This window comes from Apus apus, chromosome 1 (genome assembly GCF_020740795.1).
Source record: "Apus apus isolate bApuApu2 chromosome 1, bApuApu2.pri.cur, whole genome shotgun sequence".
Lineage (NCBI taxonomy): Eukaryota > Metazoa > Chordata > Aves > Apodiformes > Apodidae > Apus > Apus apus.
Window position 1 is genome coordinate 179336451 of NC_067282.1, and position 27283 is coordinate 179363733.

The following is a 27283-nucleotide window of genomic DNA, read 5'->3' on the forward strand; positions in this document are numbered from 1 at the left end:
ACTGAATGAAGATTAGCCAAACTGCATTCTCACTAATAATTGCAAAATCAACTGAAAATAATTGAAGAGCATGACTCATTATGATAAAACACAAGTTACTTCCCCAAAGGAAAATATAGGTATTTGAAGGAAATTAAAGCAATGGGATATTTCTTGCTTTTGAACACATGGTCAACATAGTCTGATAATGTTGTAGTCTCACTAGGTAGTATCCTGAACTAATAAACACTCCTGTCAGCATGGTCACATACACACCAGAAAAAAAAATGCAAAAGCGCTAGTTCAAAACATAGTAAATACTTAAATCCAGTAATGGCAGGCTCCATGAGGGTAGTGTTTATTTTTGAAAATGTTCTGTTAGTGGATATTCTGACTAGCCATGAGGTCTGAACACTAGAAAATAAAATTTAGACCTGTGCTTCAGTGTTCAGTGTGCCTTTTACTATATCTGGGCTGTAAATAATTTCCAGGAAAAAGCTTCGTACTCCCTATGCACAGCTTACATTAGCAAAAGTAAATATTTCCCTTACATTTTAGCTGTGTGTGTGTTTTCACTGCTTGCAATTACTCTAATGGTCCCAGAGTTCCTGAGCCTCACCTCAATCCACTGCCTTCCCATTAGCACTAATGTACTCGATGGGCTTTGCTCCTGCCCGTTAGAAGAAGGGTGAAGAGTCTCCATAAATTTTATTGGTTTGAGGAAGGCACTTGTTAAAAAAAACTCTGGTAGCGGTGGGTACAGACACAGATTCTTAAGAGAAATGGGAAGCAGTACTATACAGTGAAAAGGGGAGAATTCTCAGCCTAGATGAAAGGAAGAGGGATCAGAAGGACAGCACATAGTGGCCTGAGTAAAGCCTACTGTTGTCAGTGGAGTGACTTCTCTTGACTTCAGCTACTTCAATCAAACCTACTGAGTGAATCTGTGAGCTTGTCTCGGACTGTTCTGTGGGATAGTCTTCCTTTCTATGGTTTGTTTTTATATTTATCTTCAAGAACCTACTGTTATTTTTGTTGTACTTTTAGTCCTCTAACATCTCTTGCCAAAATCGTAACTTAATACTTGCTATATTCCCCTCTTTCTGTTATGTAAAATTCAGACTGGTATTTTTTTTATATTTAAAAAAAACTGTAGGTCAAGAGACCTAGGGCTGTTCATGTGACAAGGGGCAGGCCTCTGAATGCAGGAAATCCAATCTGTGAAAAATTATGGAGTTCTAAAGAGATGGTGCCTGCCATGTCCTTATACAATTACTTATGGCAAGCACTTCCTTTTTTTTTTTCCTGTTTATTGGAATAAATACAGTTAGTGCATTTTTTGCTTGCTTTTAATAACCTTGGCCATGATTATGTCAAATTACTGAATGATTGAGGAGAAAATTAATAAGATACCTTCAGATATAGATGTAATTTCTGATACCTGATTTAATATCCAACATGTGATTGTGTTAGTTGGTTGAAACTACCAACATATGATCTTTTATTTACAGTCAGAAATGTTGAATTTTTTTAAGTTATGTTTGATTAGAATTACATTGTGTTGTCACAGTAACTTACAAAGCTTGACCCACACAACTAATATCTGCTGCTCTTAAGTTTTCTGATAACCAGTCTGAGTGAAGCGCAAATTTTGTTGTGCAATAATTAAAGTATATCTAGGGTATTTGTGTCTTATTTTATGCACACATAAGCCTTCTGATAGATTCTTTAGCTTTTCATTAATTTATTCTGTGAGACTGCATGAGAGAACAGTAGACTAAAAGTAATATTCTTACGAAGTTGCTACCTTGCAGAAAGTAACAATGTATGTGTATTTTGTTCTGTCATCCATCTGTTTTTTGATAAGATGCCTAACTGGAGACTCTGGCAATGGTCAGCTGAAATACCTAAAATAACACAAAGAAGAGATCCCTGTTTAAGGAAAAATTACTTATCCATAAATTAAACATAATTGTGTTTATGAATTTAAGAAATGTTAATCCCTTATGGCTGCTTCTAGAAAGCTACACTTAAAGCACTTGATATGATTACCTAGATTATTTGTTCACAGTTTTCATTTAAAGCAGCAATATATATATTTGGTGAATACATCTAACTACTCAAAACCAGAAAAGTACACTAGTAAGTCCTTTGACTGAGGATTGTATAGACACTCTTTCAAAATCAATTCAAACCTAACTTCTGCAGCTTCTTTGTATTATGAATCATACTTCTGTGGGCAGAGAGATATTTTTGTGAGAGTTGTTTCTTCTGATCCAACGACATTTCTGTAGAAACTATTGAAAAAGTTTACAGGAAGATGGAAAAGATAGGAAACTAATGGAAATTATTTGCAATGTTGCTTAACGGCTTGGCTTTGCTTTAACTTGTATCATATTAACCTCATAAGCCGTTGGTTACTACTTAAGAGCTGCTGAGTTTGATTTTGCTTGAAGGTGTCCATGTGTTTGGGCACATCTATGCACTATAGTAATATAAATTATATTCAGATTTTTATGTACTCTTATGCAGAAAGAGACAAATAATATTAATTTTTGTACTGGGTATTGAATATTCAATCACCTGAATTAACTCATCTACTTCAATTTCCTATAGTGTCCAGATAATTTTAGTAGAAAGAAAGATAGGTAAACCTGAACACTTGAACACTTCCAGATATTCCAGTTCACTTTAATTTTGCTATTCCCTATGTACGACCATGGATTTTATAATCTAATTTATAGCATGCCTTTTATTTATTTATTTATTTTATCTGATAATACATGCCATGTATTTTTACTTGATCTGCCTTTTTTACTACCTTGAGTGCTCTGCTATATTCCAGGCAGGAGAATATCCGTGTTTTTTAAGTGAAACAAAGTGGCCAGAGAAAAGAAATACAATATGTCCTCAGAAAGACGAGAAGTGAAAATTCTGGTCATCAAGCTGAGTTTAGACTGTAGAAAAGAGAAAACATTGTTCACTTTTTCTTATCCCCTCCCAAAAGCTATATTCTTTTTTCTTCCTAAATTAGAAGATAGGAGTATTTTTGAAGCACCACACCTATTTGTAATGCAAAATAAATCCAGGTCTGGTAGTTATTTCGCTCTAGAGCACCTTATCTATTGACAAAACAGAAAACCTGGTTGTGCTTGAAGCAGGGTAGAATCAGGAAACACCCAGGCTTGCCAACTATCCTGTGCAGGAGCCTATTTGGGCTTATGCTTTTTTAAAAGGTTAGCAAATGCAGCATGCTGTGTGATATATTGCAGACTTCAGTATAAATATCAGAAGGCTAAAAGAAGTCCATTGTTATTTTACCCAGGTTATCACATCTTCCCATGAAGGTCAGTACTGCTCCTGTTGGTCTCAAAAATGCTAGACAGTCCTAATGTAAGCTATAAAGCCTCCCAGTTCCCTGCTCCCCCAAAATCCCCACGCTATAGTTAACAACTTTTTTATTAATTGTTCCAGCTGCAAACTACCCTTGGAGCTGTAGATTACACCTTGTGACCTTTCAGAATTGAAGTTGTGTTGGAAGTGCTTAAAACGTAAAAGACATTTTGGTAACAGCAGTATAAAAGCTTTTAAAATCTGTGAGTCTGTAGTGTATGGAGTTATGTCAGCACTCCAGAATACACTTTAACATGCACTGAGGCTTAAGAGTGAGCACTCACCAGCTCTGCTCTTCCTCTGCATCTGTTATCAATCCAAACGTCCCTAAAGAGAGTCTACTCAGCTCTGTAACTTAACTACAGAAAAACAAAGGAATCATGAAATAGTAGGAGTATCTCTCCTAAAATGCAGGTTTAAAACCCTGTTTCAGTTCTAAAGATTTTTCAAAGGGACTGGATAGGTTTCAGTGCACATAGGCAACAGAAGACTTCTTTAATTCAAAGAGATTTTGATTATATTTTGAATTATTTATGTCAGAGGTGTCACAGTACTTCCAAAACTTTGGTCAGTGGACCACTAGCAAAGAGAGTTGTCACTCTCTTGCACCTATTATGTGTAGGGCAGAGGTAACTGGGGATAACCAAAAAAGCAGTTGTAAATAAATAAAAATAAGGCAGTCTAGCTGCTGTGTTTGGAGGCAGTGGTACCTGTCCAAAGCAACTTAAAGAGGGGAGAAGATCTAAAGGAGATGGCAACGAGACAGCTGAACAGTAAATCTAGATGTTAGGAAATGAAGGAAAAAACAGGTAACTGAATACATATGTGTATCAGAGAAGTGGAAAGTAAGTAGTAATGACATATGCAGAGTTGGAGGAGCAAAGGGAAGAAGAGCCTGGGCAACTTAGAGATGAAAGAGGAATTTAATTTAGGAGTTGGAGGGGGCAAACTGCAGTTGGCCCTGAGGATTTTGGAAAAAAACCCAAATTTTCCTACCAAAACCTTGTGAAGCTTGATGTAATGCATTTTTTCAATCAAAGCAATAATTTCTAAAAAATTAATGATGGACAGAGGGAATCCAAGTTTTAAATCTGTTTTGAAATGAAACTCTGAATTCTGGACAAGTTACTGTTACCTCACAAGTTAATCCATATGTCAGGGTAATTCCTACAACTGCAGTAATTTGTGATTATTTGAGTTTAGAGTGGTACTTCACATATTCAAAGCGCTGAAAGCATACACAATTCTGTATTCATCAGGAAAGAGCATCTCGTAAAACTATGGTGAACAGATCATGAGTCTGCTTCCTGTGTGAACAGTGAGATCTTCACTTTTTTCCTTCCCAGGCTCTATAAACCAGAGAGGCACTAGAAGGCATCTTCTTTCGAGATATTTTTTTCAAGATAAGTCTTAGGAAGTGTCTTAAGGCTAGATGCAGGAACGAAGTACGTAAAGAAAGCCTGCAGCATAAGTGGAGACTCTGGTGAAGGACAGGCAGTGTAAGCTTGCCACCATATTTATCACTCATGCTTTTCCAGGAGCAAGGCTTTCCTCAACCTTCTAGTTATTTTGTGCTACTGATCTTAGCGAAGTGGTCAACCATTGTTTAAAATTCAACATTTTGATGTGCATTCGAATTTGACTTTTTTTCCCTTTCTTTTTGGTATCATGCAACTTCATCTGTTCCAGATGTTGAATCCAAGCATGGGGTTGGTGGGTACTGTTTAACTCCTGTGCTGCCTAAATTAATTTATTAGAGTATCCCAAGTGATATTGATGGCTTAACTAAAGAGAAAGCAAGTCTACTAGAAAGCCTTTGTGTTAAGCCAGGGTCTTAAGAACCACTGTGTGCATGTACATGGAAAAATCACAGAATCTCAGAAAGTAGTGAGTAGCTCTCTTAGCAGGGTAGCAGATCTCTGTAATAAGTAGAAGCATCTTACTTCGTTTTAGATAATTTTGTATAAACTGAAAAATAGCTTCCAGTAAGCTTTACTTTAGGGCATATGATTTCAAACAGCTTGGTTTTTTTTAATTATTATTTTTTTCTTGAGTGCCATGAGCAGCAGTAAGTTTTCTTTTATATACTGTTGTGTCATTGGGTTAGTCTTATTTACTGAAATTTGGTATGAGCATGCATTTTACCATGAATGCCTAGAACCTAGTTGTCAATCAGGCAGAAGGCAAATAACATTATCATACTGTCAAACCTGTAATTTTCAAGAAGGCATTTTGGAGACTGGTGTGTTTTAGGCATGGTGTGTGTTTTTATTTGCATAGAAGTCTTTGGAGGTGATTTACATGTTGTATAACATAAGCAAATGGAAAACAGAACTTGTGACGAAAAAGGTCTTTCTGCAGTATCCGTTTTATAAGGTCATGGTATAGCTAGCACCTGACTAGTCTCAGTAAGTGCAGTGATGAACCAGGGGAATGAAACCTGTAAGTTCTAAGGAAGCCTTAAATATTGAAAATTGTCACATTTCTTAGTATATCCCTATGCAACTAAATAATTTTTTTCTCCTGAGGTTATCTCTGTATCGAGAGTTTATAATATAAGCTTTCATGAAAGTTTTCATGTGCTTTGCAGTGAAATTTGCCTGTTCAGGCAACATTTTAATTTTCTTGATCAATAGAGATGATAGTTTCCTATTTTTAAATGCTGAGATAGCGTGTATACTATGCTTTGTAATTGTATTTTACCCTGTTTGTATAAATGTAGCTCTGTTATCTAGGGCTAACTGTACTCCATGCCACAGGTCAGTTTGTTCTTTCTAGTTTTCTTATTTTATCTTGAGCATTTTCCTGGGTGCAGTGAGTGTTCTGGAAGGGCATGGGTAGCAGAGGCTGGAACGGTGGAGTGATGGCGTGTGCCGCTGCTCAGGAAGTTGATGTCCCACCTCTGTGTAATGCACACATTTTAGAAGCCTGTGCTGGGGTGGTTTCTCTTTGCTCGCTGGCTGCGCGCTGCCTCCACCATCGGCAGAGCATGTTCGTCCCCGCTGCTGCAGGCCTGGTGCCACCAGGATGCCTGTAGCACCTGCTGGGGCTGCTGCTCAGGGCTCTGCAGGGCCCAGAGTAAACCCCTGCTGAGACTTCAGCTGCCACTTTGATTGCGGTTTTGCCCTTTTTGATTCTTGCTGTGAGACAGCAGAGTGCCCGGAGATTTGTTTTGAGTTGTCTGAACTCAGTGAATATGGTTAGTAAGAAGCTGACTAAAGTCATCATCCTGTAAGTGAGCTTATTTACCACTGCAGACATGAAAACCTTTTATCATATGTGACCTGCCTGCTTGGTATGAAAGCTTATTGGGTCAGTTTATGACAAGTTAGTGTCAAACATTACAAAAGCAGCACAGATCAGCCTGCATGTGTATTTCTCTGTACTTTTTTCAGTTTAACTTCTGCGTCCCCTGTACAATTTTGATGGTTGATAGTTCTCTTCAAAGTCTGCTACTTAAACAGAGCTGCACCTTTTCATAAAATTGAAGAGGAGGTGATAAAAGGGAATTTAAATGAAAGAAATATAGGTTTCAGTATTTAAAAGGAATTGATTTTCAGGGTAATACCTGTATACAGAAATGTTAAAAATAAAGAAGCGGTGTGCATGGACAAACATTAAAGTTGTTTTATTGTTGATATTTTTCTTTCCTTAAATGAGTCTCACTGTTAACAACTGGGATGAGGTACAGAGTGGGGCCCTCAGGGCTTTGAATAACAGTAGGCAGTGTGAGGTTGTTTCTTGTCTGGCTATTGTCTGTGGTATTGTTTATAAACCAGTTAAAGTAGATGTTACATGTACTGTATACACTCTTTGGTTAAATGAGCACAAAGTAGCTGGGTGTGTGTGTATGATATAAGCAGCAAAAACTTGGACAAATAGGTTGGGTTTCTATTTGCCTTGGCACTGTTTAACAGTTTTGATGAAGTGTCCTAGCAAATCTGTAACTTTTGGGAGTATGCCAAAGAACTCAGGAAGCAGCTTTACTTACATTGGTATTTAAAAGTGCTGCATGGGTTGACCCTTTTGGCTTCAGGGCTAACTTTCATCCCAGGCAAAATGAAAGGATAATCAAAGGTGAACTTTTGTGTCTGGAATCTTGTATTTTTCCCCAGTTGTGTGTTGATCTAATAAAATATACTGTCATTGTCTACAAACCAAGCCTACCATAATTTATGCCATTCAGCATAGGTTTTGGGAGTTTGAGTCAGTCAACAAATGTGATACTGTTTTGATGAAGTCAAATGCATTTGATAAAGGAACTAAGGCAGGTGTTTGGGGGGTTTTGTATGACTTATACCTCTGTACAGTGTTTGACACTTCACATCCTCACTTTAGTGTACTGCCAATCTGTTGTGCAGCATTTCTACATTAATTAGGAAAAGTTCAATAGAGGAATTGAAAAGCAATGGAAATTTGAGACTGGTGTGGTGTAGTGCCTAAGTCCTAATAAAAAAGCTCAGCTTCATTAATGGTGGGCTTATATAATGAGACATGGAATAATTTCTTCTTTCTCTGTGAAAGTATTTAATGAAAACTTGAAGCCCAAAAAATGGAAGAGTTAATTGTTTCTCAACAGTGCTGCATCATAAATAACAAGGCAGACAGAGTTTGATCCTTGGTGAAGACATACCTGTGATTCTTAATTGCATTAGTATATCTGATGGTAAAAGAATGAGAAAACTTTTAATTCTCAAAAAAAAAAAAAAAAAAGTAAAGAAACAGATAATTTTAAGCTAGCCTTCCTTTACTGTAAAACAGTGTCATAACCAATAGTGCTATATCATATCTTTATCAGAAAAGACTAAAATATATTTAAGTTTTCCAGAAAAGATTTTATCAGACATTAAGATAATAAAATTTACCTTTTTTTTCCAAATTCTTACCGAATATATGAATTAAATTTAGTCCCAGCTGTATTAATGTGTTCCACTACTCACTCATCTGCAAAAAATATTAGGATTTTGATATGGTAAGGTCAAAGAGTGGAAGTATAGTCTGTATTATTAGCATGTTAAAATAGCTTTGAAATTTAAAATAATCTGTAATTTTAAATAGTCTATTTGGTCTTGGAAGCAGGAAAGAATTATTGGGGAGTCTTGTGCAAGTCTTCTAGTGATCTCCAACATGGTAATGAAAAACCTGAGGTAATCTCATTTAGCATATGTTTAATATAGCATCTCCTTCATGTCTGGATTCCACTGATCATGACACCCTGCAGCCAAAGGAAGAGGGTTTAGCTGTATAATTTTTTCTATGGAACTGACAGGTTACCATAGGAATATGGATGCTAGAGAAGGATGTATGAGTTTTGTGTAGCATGTAGATTTGTTATTATTACAAAAAACAGCTGTGACTGTATCTTTTCCTTTTCCTTATAATTACCTCTGTAGATAAGAAGCTAAGAAGCAGAAGTCATACATGGAAGAAATTATTCTTCCACCCATTTTATCCAAATGTGTTACAGAGACCTTTAGAGTCATGATTCTGAATTCAGCAGGTTAGGTGGGGCTACAGCATGCTTTGTCGTGTGTTAAATAATTGCTATCTGGATAGCTATTAAAAGTCAATAACATGAAGGATATAAAAGCATGATTATTTCAGGTTTGTCCTTGAAATGTAGATCAAAGATTATGAAGTTCATAATACAAATGAGTCATTGCAAGAATGGAGAGCAGTAAAGGGTATCTTTAATTTATGTTAAGTGTTTGTGTAGGTTAAGTAAAATTGTTATATAAAGATTTTCTAAATGGAAAATAAGTTTTGCAATCCAGGGAGGAGGAAATAAAAATAAACAGGAGGTAAATAAATCTTCTTAGGGTTTCAGTCAGCAAAGAAGATGGAAAGAAAGACTCTTCACAGAGTTTTCATCATATCACTAATGGTCATAATAGTTTTCTGAGTCTTGGACCATTTTTGATGGGTTTTACTTCTGAAATACCTTTATTTAAATCAGCACAGACTCTCCTTGTATCGATTTAGGTTGATGAGTTATTTTAGATTAGGAGGGAAAAGTCCTGTTGTGGGTCCAGACAGTGTTTTCTGGGTGCATGTCTTTTTTTTAAACCCATGGACTGTGTCTCTTGTCCATCAAAAATTTTTATATAATTCCTGTGAATGTTTGTTTATCTCACTGCAATTGTACATGTCCCTGCATGAAGCAAGGAAGATTTGTTTGAGCATCTTATTTTCAATACTGATACACATAAAGTTTTATGATGGTGTTTTTTTTGAAAAAACATCTGTAGAACAATATTTGTTGTGGTATTAGCTTCTTTTTGTTGTGGTATTAGCTTCTTTCAGCTGTGTTTATAAGATGCAAAATAGCAAAAACAACAGTTCCTCAAATATGAAGGCTTCTAAGATACAACTCTTGGCTTCTTTATCTTTTTCCTTCATATTAAAAGAAAATACGAAAGGAGATTGTACCTGAACAAATTTAACACCATCTCCATGACAACCAGCTAATTAATTGCTATCAGTCTGGCTTTGGTCCTCTTCAGTGAACTGATACTCCCCAGCTTTATTTCAAATATCTTCTGGGTTTTCTGTGAAGGTCATTTATTTAGTGACAGTATTTCTTCGGGAAAAGCAGCCTTATAATACAATCAACAGCTTTCCTTAAAAACAGCTCAATCTTACCTATGGTTTCCTCTCAGTTTTGATTCCTGCACAGTATTACAGTTTTTTGAGGATGCCTTTTTCTTTTTTTTCCTTCTTGCTTTCCTGATATTCCCATCTTTTCTTTTGAGCATAAGTGTTCATTCTGTATGTTGTGACTGTGACCACATTAGAGTACAGGTGTTCCCAAGCTAAGTTTGGATCCAAGTAATGTAGTAAGTAGGAGAAATCAGTCCTCAGCAGTGTGGTGTTTAGTGCAGGCTGAGAGCTCAGGTAGTTACTTTACTTCCTGGGACAGATTTTGCAAGTCTGAACCTTCATCTCTGCATTACTGTAAGTATTTGTGTGTGCTCGTGTAAAGTAATCTCTACACTGTCCTGCAGTCAAAGTTTCTGCGATGTTAAAGGTACTTTGAATCAATCAGAATACTTGTCATGGTTACTCCACAATTTTTGACATTTTAAATATGTTTAGGAGGCTTGGTACTTGTATTACTGTTGCAAGTAAGTGCAGTCTTTCCTCTATGATAGCAGTCTCCAGCCTGCGAACTCTAAGAACATGATGTCTGTAGCTGATCAGACTAAATGCCCATATAGCTCAGTATCCTGTCTTTCCTGCTGGCTTCTCGTAGCAGATACCTGTGATAGACTGTAGGGACAGGGAAAGGATGAGATGGGGCAGGATATTTTCCCCAGAAGGTTTTTCCAATATTTAGCTCTTTGTGGCTAAAGGAGTTCAAGGCTTGCAAGCAGTGAGAAGAATGAAAGCTGAGGCTAGCAAAGACCAGTATTTTCTAGCCTGAATATTTATTGTATTTTTAAGTTTTCATTATCTTTCTTTTAACTGCCTCTTCCAAATTACATATGCTTTATACACATCAGGTGGAGGAAGGTGAAAACAACTGAGTATGTCACTCCGGCAATCTCCTTTTCACTGGTGCACATTTAGTTCCAGTCTTTCTGTTTGCCTGTCATGTCTCATGAGTGTATCAATTGTTTGAAGCTATTCCATATGTTTACTCTTTTGGTTCCATATTTTTTACTGACAGTTCATGGGACAGCACCTCAATTGCCTCATGTAATTTAGCAGTACTTACCAGATATGGTATTTGTGTTCTGGTGTAGTTTTCAACTCTAAAGATTAAAGTAGTACATTAAAAGGATTGCCAAGAGATTTGTCTAGAAAGGCAAGAGAAAAATACTTGTTTTGACTGAATGTTTTATAAACTGTTGAAAGTACAGAAACACATGTAAGTTACTGTTATGCTAGTTTAAAGGTGTGCATAAATTTATAAAGAAAGCAAAAATTATATGGCAACTCCCTTATTTTTCTTCTAACTATTGAGCCAAACAAAGCAGATTCTGAAGGGCAAGCTGTACTGGGAGAGGCTGCAAATAGTTTTAGTTTCCTTCATAAGATGATATATTTTTTTAAATCACTTATGGGCCTGCTGGAAGAAGTTATGGTTGAAGACATTACATACAGGTACTTTACATAATAAATGACTGGAGAAGCTTATCTAAGTGGATGTTTGGTACTTGGGATTTGCATGAAGTGAAGTCAGGAAAGGAAACTTCCATCAAAACCAATACTGAATTGCAGACAAGTTAGGCTGCAAAAGTGACCTTGAAGAAGGCAAACATGGTTTTTGTGGTGTTTTATTATGTCTGTTCTGAATAATTGTCTTTCAGCTACTTATTTAACGTGATTTATCTGGATTTAGAACAGCATATCAATGATTGGTTATTTTTTCTTTCCTTTTTTGTTGTTTTTATTTGTTTATACATGATATGCTACTGAACTGCTACCTATGAAGATTGCTGCGTTCACTGTATCCTGGCTTGCTTGTTTTGTGAGTTTCTCACCCTCTGTAACATTGTTCTGGGACAAGCACCCTGTGGCATCTGCACATCGGAGGCCTGCTGCTGTTGCTGTGGGGACGAGGTGGGGGATGACTGTAACTGCCCGTGTGATATGGACTGTGGCATAATGGACGCATGTTGTGAATCTTCAGATTGCTTGGAGATCTGCATGGAATGCTGTGGGATCTGCTTCCCATCCTGAAATATTTATCCCTTTTTATTGTATTCTTTATAAAACTGGAGAGCTTTTCTTTAAATACATTTGAAGAAAGACAAGGTAAGATTTTCACACAACTGACTGGTATTGCACTGTTAATTCCCTATATATAATTTTTTTTTTTTTTTTAAAAAAACACAATCGTCAAATCTGTATTCTAACACAAATTGTATAGTTTTGTATGTGAAGCTCAAGCTACATTCCAGCTTCTTTTGGCTTTGCAAATGGAAGGCTTTATTGAAACTGAATTATGGGCCTGATATCACAGGCTGTTTCCAGGCAGAATTGCCATTTGAATTGAAAGACAAGTTTTGGTCAGAGAAGAGGCTACAGAGCAAAGCCTTAAGTATTTGCTTTACCTGCTTCAATGTTAAAAAGCTTGAATGCCTCCCTCCATAACATGCCTTTAGATGCATTTGGAAAGTTGAAGTCTTTATTTCAGTTTCTTTGGAATGAAACCAACTTTGCTCAATTATTTGAAACAATTCAAAAGTCAGCATCAGGAGTCTACTGTTGTTTTGCAACAGTGGTCACGTTGGCAGTATTTCTTTTATTTTGAGTATCTCTTTGTTTTGAGAGAGATTCCTGGTATTTTCTCCATTGTCAGTATTGATACTGTGGGAACATTTGGCAAACTAAAGTCAATTTAAGTTTTGCCATCGACTAGAGTACCAAGATTTCTTTGTTATCAATCAAGACAGAATAGAGAATTTACATTTTACTTCAGTACTAGTGTTACTTGAAATGTTTCTTTTTAGAAAGAGACATTGGAAATCTGTGTAGACATGAAATAGTTCCTTAGACTAGTAGAATAATAGATTAAATCTTCAAAATTTGGCTATACAATTGAGATTATTGGAAGTTAACTTAAGAATCTAAACATGTACATACCTGTCAGCATTTGTGGCTTTAGGGCTAATATCACATAACGTAGTATTTATTTCTTCACTGTGTGAGAAGGATCCACAGAGGATGGCAGAATTCAAGCAGAATGTAAAGACAAAATTAAAAAGACTTGATCAAGAAATTGAATTCAAAAAGAAAATGCAAAAAAGTTTATTTCCAGATACATTTAATGTGTTACATTTAAATAACTTTTTAAAAAAGGATATTTTAAAAATGTTATATCCTTTAAAAGTAAAAGGATTGTGATTTAAAATGTTTGAAAAATACAAGTTAGGATCTCTTGGGCAACTTTCTCCTTGTTATACTATGAAGGTTGTCTGAGAAATATCTCTCTTTGTCTCTGATATGTGAAATGAATTTGATCCAACATATAATGGGTTTTTTATATTCCCTGTTTTAGGGAATAATGGTATCCATTTTCTTTACCATCAGCTAGTTTCTTCTGTCTATGCCTATAGCTCATTAACTTTTCTGTGTAAACCACTTACACGTCTTGATCTCACATACTTAAACTTTCCTATCTTTCTACACTCCAGATTTCGCATTTGTAGATTGCTGAATTACGAAAATTTAGACCTTCTTACATCTCAACAGCAGCCAATAGCATGATTCTGTTGAGTAAACAGACCATAAATGTCTCTTTCCACTGTACTTAATTCAATCTGTGCAAATGTGATGAGCTGAAGATCACAGGATTGTGAAGCGAAGTCAACAAATGGTCTGATAGTGACCATAGCTTCTCCATGTGTACACTGACTAGTAGTGCCTACTACTGCACGTTATCACTGAAGGTAACATAGCTGAATCCTCAACTACACTAGGGAGCTGGGAGGTGTTGTGTTTATGCTCAACATCTGCAATATTGTGGTGTATTCTGATGCAATGCAGATTTATTCAGAGGGTTTCTTGTCTGTTTTTTTAGGGGGTTTTGATAGTTACTAGAAGATTTTATTCTTATCATGGGCCAGATTCAGATCTGTGTTGCATAAACTAAGTGTGTTTCCATTAGTGTCAGAATTTTCCATTGGTTTAGCACAAGCTAGAGAGCACAAAGATGTATTATGGTAATAGGCAGGCTAATAAGGAATCATATCCCTAAATTGATAAATTCCCTGTGCTCAGAATCAGGCCCATGGGGCTCAATTATGACTCCTAAAAGTCTAAACCACATTGGGAAGGGGGAAGAGGTGCCTTGGTTGAGTGGCAGTGCCTGGAGGCATTTTGCCTTTGTAAGGCATACTGCCTCTGGGGAAATTGGGGGCATCACAGTGAGCACTGGGACTTGATGCACCTTGGAAAAAGTCTAGACAGTGCTTTGCCCATTGTAAGTCTATGGTTGACAACATGGTGGTAGGGACATGCTCTCTTGGGCTAGGCAGCACCGTGAACTGTCCTTCCTCATGTCCTTCTGGTCACAGAGAAGTTAATTATGGCTGTTTCTTGTCTGATTGTGCTTGGGTACAGAGAAGAGGACTTCCAGTCACCTGTCCTGACATCTGTGCCCTGCTGGAACAGTTCCAGTTTTGTGCTTGGAAAACTGTACACTTGCATATGAAGCTTTTAGTGAATAGTGAATGTTTGTAAAAATTACTTTTACCACAGGATGGTATAGTTTTTTAAAAAAGAAAATATCAACCTAAGGAGTCCTGTTTCTGTGTGAAAGTTTATCTATGCAGTTTGCTCCACACAAAATCTTGCCTGAAAGGAACTCAGAGGCTTTTTATGATTTATTGAAATTATTGAAACCTTGGAAATTAATTTACTATTAGGCATTTACTCCCTGTACTGTTAAAATACAAATAATAATTACAAAACTTTGTTCATGAATAAATGCATATGTGTACAGACTCTCACATACTTGCAGACAGACACATATGCAGATACGTTATTTCTTTTCCCACTTCATTTGTGAAATACTTGGAAGTGAAAATAGTGTTTATTAATCCTCATAGTGATTAGAAGTATCAAAGTATTATGGACCATTGGGGGAAAAAAAAAAAAAATTGTGTTATTTTTTGACATTTAAATGTAATCTGCTACTGTTTTTCATAGAGTTACTAGCACTTTTGTAAACTGTATCTTTGTAGCAGAGAATATTAGTATGTAGTTTAAGGAATTCCCTTCTATATTTATACTCTTAAATTCTGTTTTGTAATTTTCACTATAGGCAATCTTGTAAGCACCTTGTGTAATTAAAACAAGCAGAATTAGAAGGAGTTAAATGTGAAAATATAGTTTAAATAAAATAAATCATCAGAACTTAACTGTCTGTTTTATAATAGTTCTTGTGAACTTGTACGGTGTTTCAGTATATAGTTCGGCAAATTGGCCCATTTGAAAAAAATGGTAACTTGCTGTTTGTTTTTTTTATCAACTGGATGTGCTATTCTCAAACACTATTTTGAAATAAAGATCTTTATTTTGAAACTTTGGGATACCTTCTTCTTCAAGTCTTGCCCTTGTTACTCTTCTGAATGATAATTTCATATCTTCTTTGTGATTTGTCTGTTAAAACACTTCCTGAAGACTTTGGCTGTTGGCTGATTTACACGGAGGATGAGCCAGTGCAGGTGAGTTGTCTCACAGGTGGACCTAAACTAACTCAGGTGCTGGAAGCTGCACTAGCATGAATCTCCAACAGTAAAAAAAAGTTTGTTATTAAGAGGGCAAATTAATTCCTTCGTTTAATTGTATTAATGATGTGGAGTTCCAGTAATGATTAAATTTGATCAAAATGAAGAATATTGTAATGTATCTGCTGCAACAATCTTTAGTTTACTAAAACCAAGCTAAACACAGAGTGTAGTCAGTTCATAGTGTTGCAGTAGACATATTAAGGTCAAATGTCCTCAGTGACCTATGAAACAGAAGAGTTACACACAGTACCACAATTTTAAACTAAGGAATGTTTTTAAAATCGGGTTAAACTCAGATAGAATAGACAACTTCATCTGTGGCTTATGCAAAGATTTTTTTCATGTTGGCTTAAGCAAAGTGTGAACATGCCTATGCTACTTTATAACTGTAGAAGCTGCATATTTACATTGTTTTGCACCAGTTTTTCTGTGTCTTTTTTTATATTTCTTGAACATTCTACCATGCCTGTGAATATGTGGGCCCTTAGAGGGTCTAAAATAATTCTAGTTTATCTCCTCTGTGCTTTACAGAGGTAATATGTTAAAACTGACAGAAATTCTGTGCTTGAATGTGTACCATAAAGTCTTGCAATTGAGTCTGTGTGCTGAACTTCCCTCAGAAAGTAATTGTTCTTGAAAGAGACTTGTTCTTGTTTGAGACTTTCTACAGGTGTTTTACAATACGTAATGTTTCTAGAAATAAGTGCCTTCTATGAAGAGGGATCGCAGTCAACATTTGGGAGATTTTGGATTGAATATTGAATATTTCAGCTATAGTACTTGTATTAAGAACAGTTTGTTGAGTTTAGTGAATCATTGCTTTTATAAAATAATCTTTTGATAAAGTAATCTGAGTGAAGAGCTTTTTGAGCTGTTCCCACATTTTTTACACACTGTCTTAATGATTGCTATATCTGATATGTGTTCTGCCAATTGTATTGATGTATTTCACAGTAAAGCTCCTTTTGTCAGCAGACTTGTAACTTTCTGAGAGGCAACAGATACATCTGAAATCTTACCCTTAGACCCCACATGAAATATATTTCTACTCTCTGCATTCTCTCTCTGTGTATATGTATGTGAACACCAAATGTTAGAAGACTTCAGGTAGTGTTGATGCTGAGAACAGTAGCTCTAGAGTCCTACAGGCATAAATCTTTTTTATTTTCCTACTGCCTAAGTCTTACACCAGTTCTTTTACCTTCTAAAGAGAGCCAGGGGACATTAGCTCAATTTTATAGCATCAGGATATTGAAAAAGTTCAATAAAATAGTACACCCGTTTCCACTATGCACTTGTTCACTCTTCTCAGTATACTTGTATGTGAATTTGATTGCTTGTACAAAGTTCAGCCTCCTTATAAGCACTTGTTTATGCTATTTACCAGAGAAATGGTGCTAGCGACACTAAAGGGTGGCCTTTCTCTTCTTTAGAAGTCTGTGGTCTGGTGGGCTATATCTACTGTAGTTGGAAAGAGAAAAATTTATTTGAATTACCATTCTGCAAAACAGGCAGATGTTGAATTTGATTAGATGATCTTAATCTCTGTGTGGCTTTTAGTATATCCATTCACCTCACTTAAATCTTAATTTAATAGAACACTACATGCAATTCTGTTTGCCTCCTTTATGTCAGTATATTATAGCAATTGTTAGTGCATTACCATTCAATACTCATAAAAATGGGATGTTAGGTGAAAGATTGTGCAATACCTTTTATACCAATGGTATCTTACTAATTTTTATTCTGATATGCATATGCTGACGAAATACTCCACTATAATTGAAGCTCTTTATATCATCTCAGTAGGGTATGTAATTGGTGCCCAAGCATTATACAATTGCTCTTCAATCAGTGGTGTAGGCTTCAGCAATTTGTCTCATCTCCAAGTTACACAGTAACCACACTGTGAATATGCTGTGCTCCAACTGGTATGTGTCTCACATTACAGTCTTTTTCCAAAATGCCTACCTTTGTTTCTTTAGCTTTATCACAAAGTGGTTGGTTTGTTTTTTTGTCATGTTTTGTTTTAATTGTTGTTTTCCAAAGAGAACTGAGAGGGCTTTTACTGTAGAGGTCTAAGCCAATACCAAGATTTATGTCATGTTGTGAATTATTTCTTTGTCTTTTCTGTGTTGACTGTTACCTGCACCTCCTAGTCAAATGGACTTGTGAAACTGATAGCTTTCGAATTTTGAAATATATCTAAGTAACTGTAGCTCAACAGTGGTTTATATTTGGATATATGAAGTCCAAAATACATTGATTGTGTCTTGCTCATTGAAATAAAGAACTGAAAGTTCTGCTGAGATGGACTCTGCAGAATCTCACAAACTGGCCATCTTAGAAATTGTTCTCACAAGAGTAAGACCAGTACATTATTTTAAAATTAATACCTTTATGGTGACATATATGTGTTAGGTTTTTTGATTCTATGCTACTTTTGGCTAATGAAGACTAGTAAGAACAAGATAGGAAAAAGAAATTTATTAAACAACATGGGTTTGCATTCCTTGGTAGGGAATGGAACTTCATTTGTCTGTTTCTCCATGTGAGGGGGAGACACCCTGATTACACATTTATTGCAGACTAACAGGCATGGTTTAGAATCCACAATGACTTCAAGGTCATTACGAGTAGCATATGAAGGATAAAGGGAAACACAGTGCAAGGATCCTACTACTGTTGACAACTGTTCTCTCTGCATCAGTAATGTGTTCTGCAACTAAGCTTTAAAGGGGTTAAGTTTAAGAAAACTAAGGTATCTATGACAGAAATTTTATATTCAGTCTTGTTTCTTCAGAATCATTAAACATATTTACACAATTACATTGTAGTAAACTATTATGCCAGCTTAACTGTAACACATATTCTGGTAGAAGTACGTTAAACAGCAATCCAAAAGCAATTAGGTGCTGAAGCTATTATTTTCTATCTAATTATTCACAAATTAATGAATAAAATTAAATTCCAATCACTGTAAAAAAATGAAGCAATGGTGAGAATCAGAACTACAGATTAGTTAAAGCTATGCAATGCATAACAGAATTAAAGCTTTCTTTTATTCAAATTCAATGCTTAAAAAAGAACAAATCCATCATCTTGAAATTTGACTTGTAGCTTGACATTAAAAATAATATGAGTAGAATTTTCAGTGGGGTAAGCACAAAACTAGTTCAAGTAGTGTCACTCTCAATTAATGTACTCAGGTGGTGTGCCCATTAAAATTCCCACTTGTGGGTTCAGCTCTCTATGCAAATGGGGTCATTACCTGGAGAATTTAATTGGGTATGACACTGGGAGTAGAAATTTTCCTTTCAAAATAAACCTACTTGCACACATTTTCACTAGAAATTTGATTGTTACATATACTTTATATTGTTTGGCTCTATAAATATTTACCAAAATTGAGAATGTCTTCACTTATTTATTTTTTTACAGGTGATTCATAATGCATCAAAATGATTTTTAAATTTTTCCATGTATTGCATATGCAAGTCTTGTTACAAAAACTTGTGCTGAGAATGTATTTTTGGTGTTAAAATTGTATTTTTACATGTTTCACATCATTTAAAAGCTGATATTAGGTTTTATAGCATCTGAAAGCAGAAATATAGTATTTTTGTAGTGTATGTACATGTAAATGAAAAAAGGCTACGTCATACTGAACTTGTATCTCACACATTGTTTGGAAAGGACAAAAATATGCTGTGTTTCTCAGTAATACTAACTTCCAACTTTTGCTGGAAATTACTTTGCAGAATAATTTCTGTAAATAAGGCTAATACTGAAAGATATTCATTCCAAAAGACACACACGAGGATTGTGAAAACACAAGTACATGGTTGGAAGGAACTTCTAGAGGACTTCTAGTTCAGCAGTTTAAGCTGAAACAGTGTCTAGGAACATGTTCTTGAAAACCTCTGATGAAGGAAGTCTTGGACACTCTCAAGACAGTTGGCAGTATGGCTACAGTAGTCTTAGAGCCAGAAAGATTTTTACTGATGTATCCATGTTCTGTTCCCGATGGATGTGTAGAACAATCGCTGTTCTCTTGTCATAACCTTTCGTATATTAACCTTTCATATAGTTTGTGTAGTCCTGCCTACCTTTCTACTACCTAGTCTGAAGAAATCCAGTCCAGTTTCTTCCAACTTTCTTCTTCGGTGAGGCATTCATTTCAGGTATTACAACAAGTCTAATAGAACAACTTTTGAAGGAACTTCCTCTCCTACTGAGAAACTGGGCTGCATCAAAAGAAGTGTAACCAGCAGGTCAATTAGGTGATTCTCTCCCTCTACTCCACTCTTGTGGGACCCCAGCTGGAGTACTATATCCAGTTCTGGAGCCTCCAACACAGGAATGACATTTGGCTCTTGTAGCAAGTCCAGAGTTGAGCCACAAAGATGACCTGAGGGCTGGAGCACCTCTCCTATGAGGACAAACCAAGACAGTTTGGGTTGTTCAGCCTAGAGAAGAGAAGGCTCCAGGGAGACCTTATAGCAGCCTTCCAGTACCTGAAGGGGCCTACAGGAAAGCTGGGGAGGGACTTTTTACAAGGGTGTGTAGTGATAGGATGACAGGAAACCGTTTCAAACTGGAAGAAGGTAGATTTAGATTGGGTACTAGGAAGAAATTACTCACTGTAAGGGCGGTGAGTCACTGCAACAAGTTGCCCAGAGAAGCTGTGGTTCTGTGAGGGTCTGTGGAAATGGGCACTGGGCCTGCCAGTATTCAACATTTTCATCAGTTATCTGGAAGCATTTCTAGCAGAATTTGTATATGAATCAATAGTTGATGGAACAATAAATTAAATACAGACCTTGTTACAAGGTGCTTGTTTAGAGCAATCTGGACATTGTAGGATGGACCCCTTCTGAGAAAATGTTTTTTCCACACTGTGAAAGGGAAAAGAAATATTTAGAATTTATTTCATAGAAAAAGGATTCATTTTGAACACTTTGAGCAGACTTGAGGATCATGATGAAGAAGGCGTTGAACAATGGTTTTCAGTTGAAATACTTTGGCCTCTCATGGTTACCTTTCAATTTTGCAATTGGTAATGCAGTGAGTGGAAGCAGGGAAGAGCGTGTACTTAGGAAACCAGTTTCAGATCATTGCTTTCTCACCTTTGTGTTTTGAAAAACAGAAATAGTCCAAAACAGACCTAAAGAAATTACTTAGAGGCATAAAATTGCTTTAAAGAAAGAGAATTGCAGAATTGCAGAGCTTATTCTACTCAATTTATCCAGCAAAAAACTGAGATGTGACTTCATCACATTGTACCGCTGTCTTCCCAGGCACCAATTACGGTGTTCTGAAGCTTTTCTTATTTTACCAGATAGATGCAGAAAGAGCTAAAGTCTAAAGACAAACAAAAATTGGTCTCCAATTTCTTACCTGTATGTAACTGAAGATAGTAATGAGTAGAACAAACTACCAAATGCAGCATTTGATTCCTCACGTCCTGATTGTTTTAGATCTCCCCTGAATGCTTTTCTGAAAGAAACGCTTACCATTAACTGGCTGTGTGTGTATATACACACTTACATGTGAATATATGAGAGGTATATAGAAAAGAGATATATATATATGTGTGTGTATATATATATATAAAATCAATAAAAGTTGAACTGGATGGAATTTTATTTCCTTTCATATTGGAGAAGTTAAATGAGATGGTGCAGTAATACCTCATGAAAGTTTTGTCTAGCAGCACTAATAGAACATTTGCGTGGGGCTGGTATAATTCTTACTTTTGTCAAACATTAAAAAGAATGAAATTAATGTTTTTCCATAAAACTTTAATTGGCATACTAATTCTGTGTATTCTAGATCTATAAGAAATAAAGTTGCATTCTGTACTGTTTATCACCTATTGTCCTGGTTTGAGCCAGGATGAAGCAAATTTTCCTTTTACTTTTTTTTTTTTTTTTTTTCCTTCAGTAAGCTTTCTTTTAACTAGCAACAATGTATTCTAGCTAAGGCTGATAAGACAGTGGAATGTTTTTGTAACTGCTGGGGCTTCAAGGTCCCACCTTCACTCTGCCGACTGAGACACTCCAGGGAGATCTATGACCCCCTGTAGGAGGCTGACTTAGACAGCAAAATTGGCCAAAGATATTCCATTCCATATATCTATGTAAGCTCAGAGGAAGGTCAGGGATCACAGAAGACATCTTCCTTTCTTCTTCTTCTTCCCTTCTCTTCTGTCCATGGCCGGCATCCAGAGAGGACTCTGTCCATCCATCACCATCGACCCCCAGGCTCGAGCTCTCCTGACCTTCATCACTCTCCGCTCTCTCCAGCAGCAGCTCCGGGATTTCTCAGGACTGTTCCAGCTCAGGAGATGCTGTGGGAGTTGCTGGGGGGAGACAAGAGGCTTTTGCTCATATCTGAACATATTTGTATATAATTGTATATATTTTCTTATATCATTAGTGCTTAATTAAAGCTGTGTAGTTTAGTTTTCAATCCAGCCAAGTCTCTCTCTTTTTCTCTCTCTCCTTCCCTACCTGGGTGGGAGGGGGAGGGGATCGAGAGCATTGTTGTCGAACCTGAGTCAAACAGTGACACCTATGTTCAGAGATAAAGCAGGACCAAGTCTCCTGGGTCTACAAGGTGGGTTGCTCCTTGATTGTTACCCTGTAACAGGTTCTACAACATCTCTTTGGGTTGGGGTTTTTATTTGGTGTTGTGTTTTTTGTCTTTCTTACCTTCCCCATACTGATGGGAGCTTGAGAAGTATCAATACGTGTGTCTAATATATTAAAATGGACTTGAAATGGTGCTTTTTTTCACTAGTGCAGGATCTTTCCCACCCAAAAATGTATGTCCTCTCTTACGGTAGCTGTCTGGGGTCACGTGGCAGTCCTGGATGTTTCTAATACCCACATTCAAATACAGTGAGTGTAGGTTACAGTTCTGGACTAATAATTCAAATAAAGATTAATTTCTATTGCAAAAATGTAAAACACATTAAATGTTAATTTCAAGGGCAAAGCTAGATTGAAGTCCTTAAGAAAATACTTTAAATTAGATGAATTACCTGTAAAACAAACATCATAGATAAAAAGTGAATTTACTTAATATAAAAAAGTTAATAAAATGGACTGTGAAAGAAAGATGAGTGGCAGTGTTAAGATAAACAGTCGACTTACAGCAAAATAAAGCATGAAAGTTCATCTATGATACAGAAATCTGTGGAAAATTTAAAAGACAGAATGCACTCGGGTGTATTAAGCAAAGGACTGTCGGGATTTGTATGTTGTGAGCTATCTCAGCATAACTATTGCAAGTCCACTCTGAAACGTTAAAAGAGCAAAAATGTAGAGCTAGAAGGTCTATTTCCTCCGGTCTGGGGAAAAGAAGTGCGTACTGACTTTTAATTTATATACTGCCCTTCCACATGTTGCAATGCTGGAAATTACAGAACAGGTGGAAAGCTCAGGCATGTGTAGAGAATTTACTGCACAGTTAGAGGTTAATACAATGTTGTGTTACATTGATTCAGCAATAGTTTTGCATTCCCCTACTCCAAGAGTAATTTAACTCACAAATATACCATTAGGTTTATTTATTTATTTATTTACCTCAGGCTACTTCTTCTGTTCTGTGGTGTTCTTGAGGGAGTAAAGTGATCAAATGAAAATTGAGCCCTATGGAAATCATAAGTAGTTTGTTAGACTGTATTTTGAGACATACAGGGGTTTCTCCAATGACAGAAATGAATGTTCTCCTTTTCTTAGCTTGGTTTCCGGAGAGAAAAGGGCTTAATAATCCAGTGTGATGTATATGCTTGCATGTGTGATTGTCCATTTTCTTATTCCCTGCTAATAACTTTTAAGCCTGTTGGTCCCATGTAAACCAAATGAAAAATGAGAGCAATTTAAAAAACCCAAAACTAAAAACCAGTGTGGGCCCAGTCTTACCCCACTGAGAGGGCACTTGCAGAATTTCCTCAGTTCTTACAAGCTGTAAGAGAATTCACAGAAAGGAGACTTACTAAAAATATTTAATAGTGGAAAAACCTACAGCTGAATTTCAGGTTTTATTAAATGTAAGGGAATCAAGCTGAGAGACTGAAATTACATGAAAATTAATTCTGCTACTCATGGAACAAGTTGTTTGGTGTGATTCAAGCCTGACTTCTGTAAATATGAAAAGTTTAAATTGTTTTCAAAATAAATCCTACTTCTTTGTTTCCTGATTTTGTAAGGTTTGTTTTTGGGAAAGTTACAGTATCCCTCTTTAATGATTCAGGTTTTTTTCTAAATCCATTTCTCCAAAGTAGCCTTCAGAAAGAAAACTAGGAATGACTGAAAAAATAATCAGATAATGACTAAGAAAAAAGCCTGAAGAGCTGAAAACAAACTCTGTTTTTATTAGCACATATGCTTGTTTATTTTTTTTTGTCAGTAACAACTTTTGATTAAGACTAAATTTTTAAATTTTTAATTCCATATAGCTTATTGAAGCAACTTTTTGCTTCAGAAAAAAAAAATTCTAATGAAAAAATAAATTCTGTACCCAGAATTGCACTCTCAGTTAGCACTAATAAAATATTATATGTGTGATTTTTACAACTAGATGTAGCACTGTGGTTGTCACATTTTACTGTACACATAGCTTGATTGTTGCAGAGGAGACATCTGCCAAAAACATTTCAGTTTAGCATGATGAATTTACTGTAACCCTGTCAAAAATCACGTAGCAATACCAAAGTATCGCTTTGAATTTAGGTTGAAAAACAGAAATAAGTGTGTTGTGGAAGGTTTTAAAATTCTTTCAGAATCCAGTCATTACTGGTGTTAGGGCTGGGTATGTAGGAATGCTGCTGCTCTGTGGGGGATTCCCGGGAAGTGAACATTACTTAATCAGGGTAGAGAAAAGCAAGATCCTGTTGACTGGAGGTGCCCTGAGTAAGCTATCAGCACCCCAGGGAGGACTGGCACACAAAGGGCAGGAAATTTGCACAAAAGTGTAAAGACTTTTTAAAAACTTGTGTTAAAATTAAAACGGGAAGGCCACTTTTTTTTTTTTTTTTTTTTTTGTGATGTCTTCTGTGCTGACTGTGTTTAAGATGCTTGGTTTTTTTTTACTGATTAGGTGTGAAACACTGTATGCAAGTACTGTTTGGCTTTATGTGCTTGTTGAAGCCTTATGTCTGAATTACTTGGGCCAAATTCTGAGCTCAGATAAACAACAGAAGAGACAATAGGGAAAGCACATGCTCTCTGGAGGCTTACTGGTTATTCTCTAGGATCCTGACATTTCAAATAGTGTATTAGAAAAGGTAACTGCTCCTGCATCTTTGATAAGAGTCTTCAGTGTAGTGTGTGGTCTAAATACATGTAGGATATCTCACTTTTTTCTCAGGTTAGATCTTTTTGTATTTCCAATGGAGGCCAAAGTTGTTCTAGTGTATTTCAAATAAAAGATAAGATACGATTCTGAGTTGTCACTCAAAAACCACATTTGTATATTTTATAATACCACTGTTTATGAAAGGGAATTTCAAATGTGCATCTGCATCTGCACAGTCCCTCTGACTGCCTACCTGTATGAATATTACCATGACCTTCAGGTAAATCCTTGAATTAAGGGGGTCATATCAATACGTAGTGTTCTTTAATGCACTTTTAAACCACAAATAACAGATATGATTGCTCACGTGTAGCTAACAACTAGTGTAAATTATTATTTCCTGACATTAATATATTAAACAACAGACATGCATTGTTTGTTCTATTATAATTTTCTGTTGTTAAACTGATTTATACGCTGCATATAAATGTTGGCAGACTAGCACTCTGCTGTGTCATGGGAGCTTCTGCCTTTGCTAATTTGTATTAAAAAACTTCACCACTGAAACCAACATTAAATGGACGAACCTGCACCTCCCTCTTCCTTTCCCTTCTCAGAGATGTGCCTCAGAGTGTGGGAAAAGATGGTGTCAGGAAAAAAACTCCAAACCAAAATGGAACCAAAACCAAAATGAAACCCTCAAAACATCCTGAGAGGTGATACCCTGGAATACTGGAAACAGCGCTCAAGAACAGCCAAAGGGGGAATTTCTTTGTTCCTTCAGAGAGCTTTGGTGCTGTGTGTGAGACAGCGCTTGTCCTGTGAACTTCCCTTTTAATATCTACAACCACTGAATTTAACTCCATAAAATATATTGCTCTGTGGCTGTAAATATTAATATTTGTACGTGCACATGAGTTCCTCTCTAAGTAACTATTCTTGCTTGGAGTGCTCATGGCTCACATCCCACTTTGCCATGCTCCTGTGAGTAGCCCCATGTGCTGACTGACTGACAGGACACCGTATTCTGCTACACATTACACATGGTGCTGCCTGACAAATTGAATCAGCTGCTCTAAGTGATTTTGCCTGTTTCAGAGTACTGGGAAACTCAAAGGGCATCAAGTCAAATTACACATTGATTGTGGTTTGCCCTGTAGCTTTTGCACACAGAAGGAATCACATACAACACTTAGAAGATTAGTGGAAGAGATGGCATCAGGGGAATATCCCATGTAAGCGTGTAGAAGTTGAACTTCTCTAGATAGTAGTGACGTCACGACTCTTAGCCATCCAGGAAAGAGCAAAATTTATGTTGATGTGCACTTCCCAAGTGACACAAACATAGGCTTCATCATCCTTTCTGTAGACCATGTAATTCTCAGCTTAGCCATACCATAATTTGTGTTTGGTTTTGGCTTATTTTTTTCTTCTTCAAATAAAAATATGTCAGAATATCACAAATTAGAGTGATATCTAGATTTTTTTTAATATAGAAATACAAAAACATATGTACAAATATTTATGAACTGCTGTATATTAGAATATCTTTGACCATGGGAATCACTGATCTCCTACTGTATGATTCACAACTATCTAATAGAGTTCAGATGACAGACCACTAGTTGGATGCCTGAAACTCCAGTTTTTATTTTGAATCTTTTCTGTGGAGCCACAGAGGCTAAAAGCTTCCTTAAGAAGCAGTAGCAAAAATAACTGAAAAGAAAATATCAATAAAACAAAACACTGTTTATTCCAATAGCTGACATTTAAAAGACAACACAAGATACTGTATGACTTACAGTGATATGCCAGACATAAACACAAAGGGTTTTATTTTATTTCATTTGCAGTGTTTGTGCTGGTCAAGGCCTCCTCCTTCTTCTTGGTATGCTGATGAGCAAATTTTGCACGAACTCACAGCATGCTTCTCAGAGGAGTGTCATCTTGAAGTATTACTAAAATAATTTAAATAAGCCTCTGTGTAATGCATCTCAGTTTAGCCATCAGTAATTTATGTACATAAGATCAAGTTCAGCACAGATGTTTGTGTTTCAGCTTTTCTGAATGTTCTTCCAAGACCTGTAGTCCACTAAACGATCCTGAATATTTCTAATTTCGGTCGGTCGCCAATGTTCCGTGTTTGTTCCATGTTTACTTCCAGTTAGTTATTAAAAGTAGTAACACCTTTTTGCTCAATTTTGCTTCTATTTCTAAGAAACTAGTCACTTGGTCTCTATTTTCGGTGTTCTCACTTACAGTCCCATACTTGGTAAACATACCAAGAAAACAAGTTCTATTACTTCTTACATTAACCAAGGCTGCCAGTCATTGAGAGGTGACAGCAAATGAAAGTGAGGGAT

At 36.3% G+C, this 27283-nt stretch overlaps 1 protein-coding gene across 5 annotated transcripts in view; it reads left to right on the forward strand.

The window, feature by feature from the left end:
* Positions 1–15405, forward strand: part of MDFIC (MyoD family inhibitor domain containing) — a 49631-nt gene extending 34226 nt beyond the window's left edge. For all 5 annotated transcript variants that reach the window (XM_051627839.1, XM_051627860.1, XM_051627846.1 and 2 more), the window contains exon 5: positions 11810–15405. In XM_051627839.1, coding sequence (XP_051483799.1) covers positions 11810–12057 — 248 coding nt within the window. In that variant the 3' untranslated portion in view covers positions 12058–15405. The remainder of the gene's footprint in view (positions 1–11809) is intronic.
* Positions 15406–27283: the final 11878 nt, after the last annotated feature.